The sequence below is a fragment of the Rhincodon typus genome, chromosome 6 (genome assembly GCF_021869965.1).
Source record: "Rhincodon typus isolate 14 chromosome 6, sRhiTyp1.1, whole genome shotgun sequence".
In the NCBI taxonomy this organism is placed as follows: Eukaryota; Metazoa; Chordata; class Chondrichthyes; order Orectolobiformes; family Rhincodontidae; genus Rhincodon; species Rhincodon typus.
The window spans coordinates 27,629,863-27,645,837 of NC_063337.1; the positions used below are offsets into that span (position 1 = coordinate 27,629,863).

Here is a 15,975-nt window from a genome sequence, read left to right on the forward strand (position 1 = left end):
AGACCCTTCTTCAGAAAACCCGAAACGTCAGCTTTCCTGCTCCTCTGATGCTGCTTGGCCTGCTGTGTTCATTCAGCTCTACACCTTGTTATCTCAGATTCTCCAGCATCTGCAGTTCCTACTATCTCTTCTTCTCTCAGATGGATGTTAATCTTTGGAACTATTTACCCCACAGAACAGTGGAGTATGGGCCACTGAATGTATTCAGTACTGTACTGCACATTCAATACATGTTTGATCCACAAGAGAATCAATATAGGGAACACACAGAAAGTCACAATCAAATCAGTCATGATGCTATTCAAAAACAGAAATTTTTGGAGAAACTCAGCAGGTCTGGTAGCATCTGGTAGACAGAAAACAAAATTAACATTTCAAGAAGGTTTCAAGAAGGGTCACTGGACTCGAAACATTAACTCTGTTTTCTCTCCAAACTTGCTGAGTTTCTCCAGTAACTTCTGTTTTTTTTTGTTTGTTTCAGATCTCCAGCATCCACAGATCCTTGTTTTATTTTTATAATGTTATTCAATACTGGAGCAGGCTCATAGAGGCCAGGAGGCCAAGTCTTGCCTCTATGTTCCCTTAGCCATGTCCTCTACTTCCATGTTTAAAGTCCCTTTTTGATCTCTATTTGGGAGCATTTCTCATTTTTATTACCTTTTCAGTATCCATATATACTTTTAGATTCCCTTTTACGCTAGCTACTGGTTGCTTCTCATTTTCCCTTCTTTTTTTGACTTTCTTTTTGAATTTTCCATAATCAACCTGTTTCCCATTTGTATTAATCAGCTTGGCAATTATCAAGACTGAAAACAACAAATGCTGGCAACTGTCAAACCCTTTTCCTGCTACATTAATTTTTTTAAAATAAAGTTAGAACTTTATATTTTCTAATAACAATTTTGTGACATATAGGGTATTATAAGTTATCCTAAACAATTACTGGATATTGTAAAAATTATTTCATGATTAAAAGCTTGGTAATTAGCATTGCTGCCTCACAGTGCCAGGGACTTGGATTTGATTCCACCCTCAGGCACTTGTCGTGTGGAGTTTGCATGTTCTCCCCGTGTCTGCATGGGGTTCCTCCAGTGCTCCGGTTTCCTCCCACAGTCCAAAGATGTGCCGGTTAGTTGGATTGGCCATGCTAAATTGTCCATAGTGTCCAGGGATGTGCAGGTTAGATGGATTAGCCATTGGAAATAAAGGCTTACAGGGATAGGGTAGAGGGTGTGTCCAGGTAAGATGCTCTTCAGAGGGTTGCTGTGGACTCAACGGACTGAATGGCCTGCTTCCATACTGTAAGGATGCTATGATTCTATAAGTGTCCATGTCTAGCATTGAAGAAAACACAATAATTTTATTGAACATTGTAGACCTTCAAAATACCAGGAATTTAAAATGAGTTTGCATTTTTCATTTTGTACAAAATTGTCAATGTAAATGTCCAGAAAAGGATAAGATTACTTTGGTACAAAATGAGGTATATTGATTTTTGTACATTATGAATTCTGTTCGATGTAGTTTCAACAGTGCTCATGACATTGTAACAATAGATAATACAAGTATCTTATTAAGATGAGTGGTATCTACCACATGGCCAAGATTGTCAGGTGAAGACAATTTTGCAGTGGTAATAATAATGAAACTGTCACTAACACAGTGAAGTCAGCAACTTCTAGAGTCCACATTTGTGCAGAATAATGTGTAAATCCAAAAGTTGTTGGGAGTGATTCATCTCCAGAGGATCTGCTGTTGAGACCTGCCAGACTTCAATCATTATGAAATCAAATAAACCTATTCTTATTCTTGCAAATCTTGAAGTAAAATCCCTCATACATATACTCCTTCTTGAATGGAATGGAATGATGTATTTAAATTATCAATTAAATTCATTGGACCTGAAAGGCTATTTTTTACATTTATGTCTTGTTAAATTTCTCCATAATGACAAAACAAGTCCACATAGTTATCATTTCTTTTTTTCAAAGTTTATCTCCATTTCAGTTCCTTCTTAAACACAATAAGACAAAATTATTTTGCTATTTGAAAATTTAAATTAAAAGTGAAAGATACTGAGTGTTCCCTCATTTTGTGTGTGAGCGCTTCCGTGTAATGGTATACTCTGCTGCTTGTTGACATCACTGTTGCCGCATGTCAAGGCGTTCCTTAACTTGGCTTCAGATTTAATGTGCTGTTGGGGAAAACCAAACCAGAGACAGCACTATACCTTTGACTGTAGCTTTCTTCAAGGACAGTGGATAGTTCTTGCTTTGCCACTGATCACAAATCTTAGCCATGGCACTCACATTCTATAAAAATGAAGTTTTTCTGGTGGCTATATTTTTGTTAACCATCATAAGAAAATTTGATATGTTTTTACATGAACATATACAATTGTGGTAACTTTTAGACATACAGTTCAGGTAGTTTATGCCTTTAAAATTATACAGTGAAAGAACTATTTTATTTTCCAAAATTCTGTTCTCCATTCTGCTAAAAAAAACTTATTATCAGAATTATTCTAACATTATCAGGGAATAATTATAGAAAAGTCCCAAATCTCACAAAACAAAACACTGCAGATGTTTGAGATCTATCAAAGACCTACACTGGTTACTGCAGAAACTCAGTACATCTGGCAACATCTGTAGATAGAGACACAAAGTAAGACTTCAAGTCTCATATGACTCTTCGTTAACATTTTCAGTTTGGTATGACCCTTCTTCCAAAGAGTCATATGAGACTCAAAACATTAACTTTGTTTCCCTCTCCATAGTTGCTGCCAGCCTTGCTGAGTTTCTCCAGCAATTCCTGTTTTTATCCCAAATCTCATTGCTTAACTGTACTCAAGAAATATTTAATTATCCAGTTCTTATAGATACAAAATAGTTAAACTTTGAAGCCTTATGCATTGGGTCTCAACAGTGAAACCTTGGATTTTGACAGATTGCATAGACTTTTTACCACTCAGTAGACAGTAATAGGCTTTTTCAAATTTATTCGTTTAATGGATTTCTAAAATTTCCGTTTGAATTTTCGTATATTACTCAAGACAATCATTGAGAATTGTGCACTAAACAAAAATCTGCAGATGAAGGAAATCTGAAACAAAAACAAAAACAGCTGGAGAAATTCAGCAGGTCTGGCAGCATCTGTGGAGAGAAAGAAGAGTCAACATTTTGGGTCCAGTGACCCTTCTTCAGAACGTAAAATGGATTTGCTTTCAGATAGAAAATCAACAGCACTGGTCTCAGTATTCTGTAAGCTGTTTTGATACTCAAGAGGATTGGTGGTAAAGCCAGGAATGCAAATTTGCTTTGGAGTTATTGTAATAATGTGGTGAATTTATACTGTCAGCCATTGTAAACATTTTAACTAATTATGTCATAAATTATTTATGTATTCTTTAGCTGTGCTTTCTCGCCTATCAGTACCTTCACTGTGGTTAATAACTTCCTCGGTGTTCAAAGGTTAAGTGCAATTCTTATTGTTGAAATTGTCATCCTCAACATGAATTAAACAATCTGAAAACCTCTTGCCACACTATATGCTAACACAATACAACTCCTTTTAAAGAAAAATCAACGTGAAGGTTCGATTTCCCAAATCCTAGCCCCAGATTAAATTTACCAGATTACATCGTTGCAAGCACTAAGGCACTACAAAGCGTAACATGACCAAAACAGATGACACTCTGCTTGTAATGTGACTCTATATAGGTTTTTCTAGGGTCACAGAGGTATAACAATGCAAAAAAAATCACTACAGTCACTAAAGTCATTAATTAAATTTGATACCTCAGCCCTGTAGTTTGTCAGGGATGTGATTGAGAAAAGGCATTATTAATTGTTAGATACAAGACATTTTCCTCTAGCTTTTCTAAAAATGCTTTGATTATTTACCACTTTTACAACATATAACATCAAGTACAGTTTGTTTAAATTAACGAAGGTAATGTAATCCTTTCTCATTAACACTTAAAGTAATTTTTTCCTTAGCTTCATTTAAAATACACCAAAGAAGTGTGGAATATGACAAGACACCAGCTAAGGCAGACATTTTGCAGACAATCTTATATAAAACTAACAGGATATTTTAATAATAGCGAGCTACTCAGTCTCCTGACCATCTCAAATTCTACCTTTGCAGTGGAGGAGGAAAATAGTGTTAATGAAGTGTATTAACCAAATAAAAGGCATTGCATTGTGATACAGAAGTCTCTTTAGCCACAAATAAGGGTCATTAGCTGGTATTTATTACTACTGAATTAATCAAAACTGTCTTTTCAAACCAGATCCTTCGTAAAGTTTACATTCCACTGTTATCACAACATAGTGTTATTATGGCTGCACAGTGAAATGAAATCCAAAACATACGTTTCCACTTTTCTAATGTAATTCATTGCATGCTTTTAAAAATACCATCTTTTCTACTTCTTGATCCCCTAGCGTCCATTAATTCTGGAAATGGACTGACTAATCATTCAGAAACTCTCCCCATTAACTGTATTAATTTACTCTGTTTTAATGGCATTTTGTCAAACACATGAGGCCTGCAAAGCCTTTGGAGAACACACAGTGGCTAGTTTGCACAGTTTTTATTTAATAAAGAAAAGTCTGGATAGTGATTCCTTTGCTTGTCAGTACATTTAAGAAAATCAGTGTGAAGCCAACTGGACTAGCTAAGGTCTTTTCCGGGTGACTTGTTTCCTGAAAGGTCACCTTTCTAACAGCCACTCTTTTCCCAGCTTGCTCTCATTACCACAGGGGGAGGCCAGGATTAATAAAGAAAGATTGTAAAACATAGATTCTTGACCAATTTTGGGGCCTGAAAGATCATATATCAAACTTTTCTTTTGATCAGATTCCAAAGTTACCTGTAAATTCAACACATACTTATATGAAACACACGTGTATATATTTAGGCTTTAATGCATTGTTGTGCACAATGTTACTTCTCTCTTTCCCTCAAAAATACTTAGGGAATAGACAGACACACACAAGTGACATTATTTTGTATAATTTCATTTGAAATGTAACATCACTGGGTCCAAGCCGTCTATTGTAAGAAAAAGTGGCTTTCAGAACAAGCTGTATATAAAACAGAATGTGTTATTATGGTTAATTAACTGCCCCAGGCAAATGTAACTAGCATTAGATGAACCACAACAATATGACACATTGAGGACAAATGCAATTCCTGCTGTGTTTTACAGTAGTGAGACAAACATTAAGTCAATACTGGCAGAGCCATTATAATATTGTACCTTGGAGACAGTAAGGAGTGCCGATGCTGGAAGTACAGTCAATAAATGAGGAGCTGGAAAAGCACAGCAGATCAGACAGCATCCGAGGAGCAGGGAAGTCAAAATTTCGGACTGAAACCCTTCATCAGGCCTGGGGAGAAGGAGGGGGGCCCAAAAATAAATAGAGAGAGGGAGGTAGGTAGATGGGGTGGAGACAGGTGGATGCAGGTAGGTGGGTTATTGTGGTTGGTCAGTGGGAAGTGTGGATGGATAGGTGAGTCAGAAGACGGGACAGGTTGGGGGAGTAGAGATTTTGAAGCTGGTGAAGTCAATACTCAGGTCATTAGGCTGTATGTTCCCAAGGCAAAATATCAGGTGTTGTTCGTCCAGTTTATGTTTGGCCTTACTCTGACATTGGAGGAAGCCAAGGATGGATATGTCACCAGGGGAGTGGGAGGCAGAGTTAAAGTGGATGGCAACCTTGAGGTTGGATTGGTTGGTGCGTGCAGAGCGCAGGTCCTCTGCAAACCAGTCCCCGAGTCTGCATTTGATCTTCCCGATATAGAGGGGACCACGTTGGGAGCAACGGATACAGTAGATGAGGTTAGATGAAGTGCAGGTGAATCTCTGCCGGATTAGAAGGATTGTTTGGAGCCTTGAACGGAGGTGAGAGGGGAGGTGTAGAGGTGGGTGTAGCATCTCCTGCGGTGGCAGGGAAAGGTACCGGGTGTGGTGGATGGGTTGATGGGGTGTGTGGAGCTGACAAAGGAATCGCAGAGTTAACGGTCCCAGTGGAAAGCAGAAGGGGTGGGGAGGGAAATATCTTTTTGGTGGTGGGGTCTGATTGTAGGTGGTGGAAAAGTTGGACAGTGTTACGTTGTATTTGGAGGTTGGTGGGGTGGTATGTGAAGACTAAGGGGACTCTATCCTTATTGTTGTTGGGAGGACCGGGTTTTAGGGCAGAAGCATGGGAAATGGGCAAGATGCGGTTGAGGGCATCTTTAATAACAGAGGACAGGAAACTATGGTCCCTAAACAGGAAGATATCTGGGAAGTCCTAGGGTACAATGCTTCATCCTCAGCCTCCTCCACTGTCAGAGTGAGGCCAAATGTAAACTAGAGGAACAACACCTGATATTTTGCCTAGGGAGCTTATGGCCCAATGGCCTGAATATTGACTTCACCAGCTTCAAAATCTCTCCACCCTCAACCTGACCAACTTCCGACTCATCTATCCGTTCCACCCTTCCCACTGACCAACCACAATAACCCCCACACTTGCATCCACTTGTCTCCATCCCACCTGTCCTCCCCTGCCAACCCTACTCCCCTCACTCTATTTATTTCTGGGGTCCCCAGCCCTGAAGAATGGTTTTGGCCTGAAATGTTGACTTCCCTGCTCCTCGGATGCTGTCTGACCTGCTGTGCTTTACCAGCTTCACATTTATTGATAATATTGTACCTGCCTTGTTTGTAGTTTATGTTATTAACAACAACCTTGCTAATTAATTTTGTTCAGACACATCTCTTAGCCAACAGTTCGAGGGAAAAAAATGAGAGAGGATACAACAAATGTATTTAGTTCAAATTTATTCTTGATGCATTACTCAGCAGAACTTCTGCACCAATATCAGGAAGAAAACAAAGCCAAATAGCTGTAATATTCAATGAGGCAGCACCATCCCACACCCAAGTCATTTTCTCAGATGTAGGAATAGAGTGGGGGAAGGGTTTCTTGCTCACAAGCAGGGAGGACCTAAGTAAAAGTCAATTAATTGGCCTGTGACCACATTTTTCAGTTGCACCCTCCACGAGAAGCTAGGCTAGGTACCCGAAGGCAACCTTGTGGTGACAGACCTCAGGCCAGTTCTCCAGGCAGGCTTTGATGCCTTCCCTGGTTGTCTGGTCACAGCTGTGGCTACAGGGTGCCCTGTGGAGTGAAGTCCCTTCTATGGTGGTTTCCTGATTGCTGTGACCAGTTTTATTTCAAGAGTTTAAAAGTTGCAGAGAAATAGTTCCTCAAGAACCCATGATCACTTCCCTCTCAAAGGACAAGGGCAGTAGATACAAGGGACCCTTGCCACCTGCAAGTTTCCCTCCAAGTCATTCACCATCCTGACTTGCAAATATATTGCCATTCCCTCAGTATTGTTAGGTCAAAATCCTGGAATTCCTTCCCCAACAGCACTGCAGGTCTATCTTCAGCACATGGACTGCAGCAGTTCAAAAAGGCAGCTTACCGCTACCTTCTCAAGAACAACTAAGGATGGCCAATAAATACTAGCAAATGAAGTGAAAATATCCACCTACATTCCCTGAGTAAATAAAAGGATAACACCCACTTTTTTCTCCCTCTCTCTTACCTGAAATGGCAGGCTGGAGCTCTTCCCAAACTGCAGGACCTCCTGCTGGCTCTTGAGTCTCAGAGCCTGTCCACTGACCTTAAGTCAACAGCTAGCCTGCAACCTGGCCATTAGTTGGCCAATTCAGGGAAAATCACTGCTGGGAGGTGACTGTTATTCAGACACTGCAGGGTCCTTACCTCCATTTGATTCCTACATTGAGCCCTGACCCAAAACCCAAAATTCTATCACATATCTCAAGCTGAAGTTTGAAAACTGAATCATCTTTGATTAAATAACAATGGTTTGAAACAGTGTTAGGTGGTTTAAGCCAAGACAGCAGCATTTAAAACTTAAAACACCAAATGCAAATCATACTTGAAAAAAACCTGTTAAATATGTTTCTATGGTACAATGGGACAGTTATTACATACAGTTAGTGTCAATTCACACCTTCACATCAAGCAAAGCTGAGCACTGTAATTCATTTGTCAAGTCTCTTGAAGCAGTCATGCTGCCTTACAATGGCCTTGTTCCTATTCAAATTCCGGAAGGTTAATTTTAGGAGCTGCTTCCTTCACAATTATTTAAATTTTCCTTACCTATCTTAAGCCTAATAAATTGATCTGCTGCTGTTAAGTCTTGTTGTGGCAAAGAAATCAGATAAATATAAATACGAATCAAAGGGGAATAAAAAGCAGCAACAGTAAGATGTGAAATAATTGACAAGAGATGAGGTAATATAAAATTCTCACAGCTATGTAACCACAGTTAGCGTGAATCTACATTTAAAATGTTCCCTGATAGTCCATTCTTATACTTCATTTCTAATATTAGTAGGAAGATGATTGTGGTGTAAACTCTTTCCAAATATTAAAATGTAATGGGCATTCAGGTATCCTGATGCATGCATAAGCTCCGATATCACTGAGCAGTAAGTGATGCACTGCACCCAGTAAACCTATCTGATGAACAAAGGAGGCAGGAGGACGATTGCTCTTCAAGCTTGCTCTGACATTCAATGAGATTATGGCTGATCTGGTTGCAGTCTCAGCTCCACTTTCCTGTTTGTGCCCCCACTCCTCCCACTTCCATCACCCACCTAGAGGTCTTGACTCCCTTGCCTATTAAAAAAAAATCTATTTGACTTACCTCTGAATAAATTCAATCTCACATATCTCCCTAACCTTCTGGAAAAGTGGATTCCAGAGATTAACAACCCTCAGGGAAAACAATCTTTCCTTGTCTTGGTCTTAAAAGGGAAGTCTCTTAACTCTTAAACTGTGTCCCCGAGTTCTACGTTCCCCAAGAAGAAGGAACATCATCCGAGTATCCAACTTGTCAAATCCATTAGGATCTTAAATGTTTCAATTAGGTAGTCTCTCATTCTTCAGAACTTAATTGTTACATCCTGTCCATCCTTCCCTTAGAAGATGTCCCGCTCATTCCGAGTAATGAGTCAAGTAAACCTTCTCTATGCTGTTTCTAATGTAATTATAGTTTTCCTCAAATAAGGAAATCAAAATTGTACAGGGTACTCTAGATACTTTCTCACCATTGCCTTGTGCAGCTTTTGTTTTTTTCATTCATGGGATGTGGACATCGCTTTCTAGGTCAATATTTATTTCCCATTCCAAGTTGCCCTGAGAAGATGGCTGTGAGCTATTATCTTAAATGGCTGCAGTCCCTATTCTGTAGGTAGACTCAGACTGCTGTTAAGGAAGGAGTTCCAGGATTTTGACTCAGCGACACTGAAGGAACAGTGATATATTTCCAAGTCAGGATGGTGAATGGCCTGGAGGGAAACTTGCAGGAGGTGGTGCTTCCATATATCTGCTGCCTTGTCTATCTAAATGGAAGTGGATTTCATTTGGAAAGTGCTGTCTGAGGATCCTTAGAGAATTTCTGCAGAGTATTCTGCAGATGGTACACACTGCTTCTATCGATCTTTCACAGTGGAGGAAGTAGATGTTTGTGATTGTTGTGCCAAACATGCAGGCTGCTTTTTCCTGGCTTCTGTCAAGCTTCTTGAGTCCAGGCAAGCAGGGAGTATTCTATCACACGCCTTGTGGTCAGGCTTTGGGGAGTCAGGATGTGAGTTACTTGCTGCAGGATATGAGCATCTGATATGCTCTTGTAGCCATCGTATTTATATGGCTAGTCCACTTCAGTTTCTGGTTAATGGTAATCCATAGAATGTTGATATTGGGGGATTCCGTGATGGTTACACCATTGAATGTCAAGAGATGATGGTTAGAATCTCTCTTGTTGAAGATGGTCATTGTCTGGCATTTGTGTGGCACAAATGTTACTTGCTACTTTTCAGCCCAAGCCTGATATTGTTGAGGTCTTGCTGCATTTGGTCCTGGGTTGTTTCAGTATCTGAGGTGTCACGAATGGTGCTGAATTTTGTGCAAATATCCCCGAACATCCTATTTCTGACATTATGATGGAGGGAGGGTCATTGATAAAGCAGCTGAAGATGATTGAGCCTGTGACATTACCCTGAGGAACATCTACACAGGTGTCCTGGTATGACTGACTTCCAATAACTACAACCATCTTCTTTTGTGCCAGGTATGTCTTCAACCAGAGGGGAGTTTACCTGCTGATTCCCATTGACTCTAGGCTTGCTAGGAATCCTCGATGCCACACTCAATCAATTGCAACTTTGATGGGAAGGGCAGTCACTCTCACCTCATCCCTGAAGTAAAACTCACCTATTTTTACATTCCATCCCTTTGCAATAAACAACATTTCATTTACTGTCCCAACAACTCACTACACCTGTCTTCTAACTCTGTCATTCGTGAACCAATACCAGCATCCCCTGTACCTCATGATCCTATAATCTCTCCTCATTTAAAATAATATATACTTTTTTTAATATTTCCGGGCCAAAGTGGACAAATTTACATTCTTTCACATTATACTTCATCTGCCAATTTTTTACATTAACTCAAAATATACACAACCTTTGCAGACTTTCTTGCTCCTCTTGATAACTTACCTTCCTACCTATCTTGTCATCAGCAAATTTATTTACCATACATTCAGGCTTGCATCAATGTCTTTGAAATAGATTGTAAACAATTTAGGCACAACATTCGTTCCTGTGGCAGTCCACTAGTTACTGCCTACCAACCTAACTATTAATTTATGTGTACTCTCTGCTTCCTGTTGCTGGCTAATCCTTTCCCCATGCTAATACTTAACCCCCTCCACCATGTGTTCTTGCATGGCAAGCTTTGATATGGCACCTTGTAAGATGTCTTTTGGAAATCCAAGTACACCATATCATTTTTTTCTGAAGAAGGGTCTAGACCCGAAACGTCAGCTTTCCTGCTCCTCTGATGCTGCTTGGCCTGCTGTGTTCATCCAGCTCTACACCTTGTTATCTCAGATTCTCCAGCATCGGCAGTTCCTACTATCTCTACACCATGTCTACTCATTCCCCTTTAACCATATTGCATGTAAACTTCACAAAAAAACACGGTGGCTCAGTGCTTAGCACTGCTGCTTCATAGCACCAGGAACCCCAGTTCGATTCCACCCTTGTGAAACTGTCTGTGTGGAGTTTGCACATTCTCTCTGTCTGCGTGGGTTTCCTCTAGGTGCTCTGGTTTTCTCCCACAGTCCAAAGATGTGCAGATTAGGTGGACTGGCCGTGCTAAATTGCCCATAGTGGTCACAAATGTGCAGGCTAGCTGGATTAGCCACGGAAATACAAGGCTACAGGGATAGGGTAGGGGGTTGGATCTGGGTGGGATGCTCTTTGGAGGGCCAGTGTAAACTCGAGCTGAATAGCCAGCTTCCACATGGTAGGCATTCTATGAAATTAGTTGATAATGATTTCCCTGTTACAAAGCCATGTTGACTCTATCTGACTATATTATGTTTTTCTAGGCATCCTGCTTTAACCTCCTTCATAATGGTTTCCATTAATTTCTCTGTCAGACATTTAGCTAACTGGCTACAGCTTCCTGTTTTATGTATGTTCCCTTCCTTGAATATAAGTGTTGCATTGACTATTTTCCAATCCACTGGGACTCTTCCAGGATCTAAGAAATTTTATAAGAAAACTTGAATAACTAAAAATGAACAGGCATATGTAGGGAAACAGACTTGATGTACTTTAATACAGTCAGCAATACTTACTTTTACATCTGATGTGTCTCTTTGACAGTTCCTCCACGATTTGGTGATGGAGGAGAATGTTCGCTCTGGATAATCAAATTTTCCTTCATTTGCATTCAGGAAAAATGTGGTAAATGGCTCCTATGAAAAAAACCCAAAAAGTTGCATTTAATTGACAGAATGAGTGGAAATAACCATTACGTAATAGCAAAATGAAGTCTGATCGAAAAACATTGAGGTCAGAAGTAAGAGTGCATCAAAACTAAAGAATAAAACATAAACTACTAAAATATCCAATGGATTCGAAGAGACCATCTGTATAAAAGATGTCTAATCCCTAAATATAATTAAATAAGACAGCAGCAGGTAAAATGTTCAAAATGCATAAAAAGGTTCCAATTATAGCTTCAGTGATATAGTAAAGACAAGAATAATTTCTTTAAGAGCAAAATATATTGTATTCACTGTTCCTAATGTGGTCTCTCCTGTATTGAGAGATCAAATGCAGATTAGGTGACCGCCTTGTGAACCATCTGTTTTTGGTACACAGGTGTGACATCTTAAGGTTGCCTATCATTTTAACTCTCCATCCCACTCCCTGTCAGACTTTGGCCTCATATAATGTTTCAATGAAACTCAATTTAAACTTGAGGAATGGCAACTTGTCTTACATCTAGGCATCAATAGTTTTCCAAACTGAAAAATGAGTTCATAAGTTTTGGATCAGAACTATAATTTACATTTTGTTTTTGGACAGTGGCTGTATATGATGATTCTGCTTTTTTCACTTATTCATCCCCTAGCTACATTTTTGTTTCTTTAGTTGTCCATTGCCATTAGCTCATGCCTTGGACCATGTGCCCTTTTGCCATTCAACCTCCCTTGCTTTTCGCCCTTTCACACATCTTCACTTATCCTTTCTCCCATCCCACCTCTCTCTCCCTACACATCCTGCTTTTCAAGTGCTCACATTGCTGACAAGAAGTCACTGATTTGAAATATTCACTATGTTTCTCTCTTCAGATGCTGCAAGATCTGCTAAGGATTTCCAGTATTACCTTTTTATTTAAATCTTGTAATAAGTCCTTTCAATTTATTTTCAAATAATCTAGAGATTGAACCTTTTTGTTTTATTTTATTATTCTATGTACTTTTGTTTCAATCAGCAAAGTTAGCAACACTTTTCAACCAAGTCAATCATATAGATAATTGGCTAATTAGAGTCATAGAGTCATACTGCACAGAAACAAACCCTTTGGTCCAAATCATTTGCACTGACCAGACATCCCAATCTGACCTAGTTCCATTTGCCAGCATTTGGCCCATATCCCTCTAAACCCTTCCAATCAACAGATGCCTTTTAAATGTTGTGATTTTACCTGCCTCATTGCATACATGCACTAACCTCTGCCTTAAAAAGTTACCCCTCACATCCTTTTTAAATCTTTCTCTTCTCACTTTAAACCTTTAGTTTTGAATTATCCCACTCTAGAAAAAAGACCTTGGATATTCACTCTATCATGCCCTTCATGATTTAATAAACCACCATAAGATCACACCCACCCCCACCTCCACTCGCCCCCCCACACCCCCAAAAGTCTCCGACGCTCTGGGGAAAAAAGCCCCGGCTTATTGAGACTCTTCCTACAGCTCAAACCCTTCAGTCCCGGCAACATCCTTGTAAATATTTTTTGTACCCTCTCAAGTTTAACAACATCCTTCCTATAGTAGGGAACCAGAACTGCCCAAAAGAAAAAAAAAATTGCAGAACTGCAGCAAGGTGACAGGGAATGGGACTACCTGAGATACACTTGTAGAGAGATGGTGCATACATGAGTGGTGGAATGGAATCCTGTATTGCAGCTATTCCACATTTCCATTGTTTTTTTTTGACGGGCAATGCAATTTGATTGGCAATGGTTACCAAGAGTGTGTGTAAACAGGATGGAGTTGGAGGTGAAGGTGTATCTGTGAAAGGAGAGAGGTAATCCAGGTGCTTTGTCAAAAAAAGTCAAAACTTATATTTCTTTGATTTATTGTGAGGTTAAACATTTTATAAAATTAATCCAGAGTAGCACTCAAGTAAAGAGGAGAGAAGCTGACTTAAAAGGGAAAGAGGCAAGGGTATAAGAAAGTGAAGTGGAGCTGCTGTTAGAAGAAATAGAGAAATAAGACACCGGCTTTGTTCTTGTTTATGCTCACTGAGCTGCCAGAAGGGGCTAATAGGAAACCAGAGCTTGATACATCCATTCCTTCTGCGGAGTGTAATCTCCATCCAACCTTCAAGCAGGTACAGAGTCAAACCAACTCTACTTAACTTGGCACCAGGGTGAACACAGTAAATTAAGCAGATATTTTTTGCCAGCTTAGTTCCAGACACTGAATTCAGTTGGGGGGACAGGGAAGTCTCAGAGAAAGTGGAAGATATATCTACTTTTCCAGAAAGTCTAGCCCATGGGTGGCTACAAATTGATGTGTCAATGGAGACTACCTTATTGGCTACAACCACGAATAGAAAATGCAATGGAACATCAAAAGGCACTGTTAGCTCCCTTAGTAACAAAGCATAGAACCTGGACTTCCAGCCTGGTCTCAGTATTACATAGTTAAATAGCATCATTCCAAAAGTAAAACATCATTTGATTACTGCTTTGGAATATCTGGCAGCCCTCTATTGAGTGTGATGAAGTAGATGCCAGGGGGCCTGATCTATTGAAGGGTCACGTTTCGTTCTTTAGGCTTTGGGAGACACACTGGAGGGCAGAATAAGATGTAGCTGTCTATATTCTTGCTGAAGGATTGTGGAATCTCATGGCAACATTTTTTTTCATTCATCAGGATGTTGCTAGCTAGGCATAACACACTATAAGTGGAAAAATAGGATATCAGTTCTGGAGTGCAGGCAAAAACATCCCTTTTTCAGGTGCAGTTAGCATCAAAATTGATAAATCATAGAAGGTGACCAACTTTTGACTCAAAAAAAACCTGAATATTTTTAAAAGGCAAAGAAGTAGATGGCAAGGAAGTAGAAACTGTGGTGAAATGGAAGGAATTTAATTTTCAGATACACAAATTTTAAAATACACAGGGAAAAAAGTAACCAAAGGTTTAGTAGAACATTGGCCTCTATAGCCAAAGAAATTGGAACATGAAGGGAAGGAAACCATGTCACAATTGTACAGAACCTTAGTCAGATCCAGTTGGAGCACTGTATACCCAAACCATCATCTCTTTCAAGGTCTGTCATTGTTCACACACCAATCTTTGATTCTAATCCAACTAGGTCAGATCCCTTTCCTCTCACTGTTGCTCGTCCCGCTCCAGTTAAGTATTTTCAAACTCGATAATTGTTTGTCCTTTTCAATTGCTATCATAAGCCTGATGATGTTACAATTTTTGGTCCCCAACGCTTTGTGACTGAAACACACTCCACTTGCCCCACTTCACTTTCCAGAACTAGATCCTGCACTGCTTTCCTTCTCATAAGATTGGAAATATATGATTCAGAAAATTCTCTTGCATATGGCTCAGGAATTCCTCCTCTTTATCCTGTTAGTAAGTCTGCTTCTCTGAAAAGTTCAGATCTTCTTTGACTTCTGCCTACATAAATTTCTTGTTTTTAAACGTAATTTCCTGTTGAACTTTTCTCGCCATATTTTTGTCTTAACTTTTTCCACTGTGAACTTTTATATCAAGATTTTCCATTTTCCAAAGCAAATATTTATTAAATCTAACAAATTATATAAAATCCATCTGCAAAGAAATTTTATCTGTCTTTTTCTTTCCCATCACATAACTGAAACTTATAAGGGATTTGAAAAAAATCAAGAATGACATGTTTAATAATAACATGATTTGTGTTCCTTACCTCTTGAGGCCTTCATTAAGATTTTACATCAATGACTTAGCCTATCTCAAAAGCTGGAGCTTTGAATATTTATTTACCAACAGTTGTGACATTCCACTCCGCATTCTGAGCATGCGTAATTTGAAGAGTTGCCTAGTTTGCAAACTGGAGTTAAAGGATAGAAAGGCACACCCTCTCATATTTTGACAACGTGGAAGCATCTTGCTTTTCCAAAAAGACTTTGATAGAAACTAAAGCTTGAACTCTCAAAGCTTTTATTCCAGACGAGTGATTAATTTATATAAAAATATTGCTATTTGCATGCTTCTGTTATTATTTCTACAAAAAATTTAAATTTTAGCCACATCAGCTGTTACTATGGTTTCTTTGTTGATGGCTAG

General features: G+C 39.3%; 1 protein-coding gene across 1 annotated transcript in view; it reads right to left on the reverse strand.

Moving 5' to 3' along the window:
* Nucleotides 1-15,975, reverse strand: part of nbeaa (neurobeachin a) — an 831,637-nt gene that overhangs the window by 72,936 nt on the left and 742,726 nt on the right. Inside the window, exon 46 of the mRNA XM_048597909.1 lies at nt 11,749-11,868. Coding sequence (XP_048453866.1) covers nt 11,749-11,868 — 120 coding nt within the window. The remainder of the gene's footprint in view (nt 1-11,748; nt 11,869-15,975) is intronic.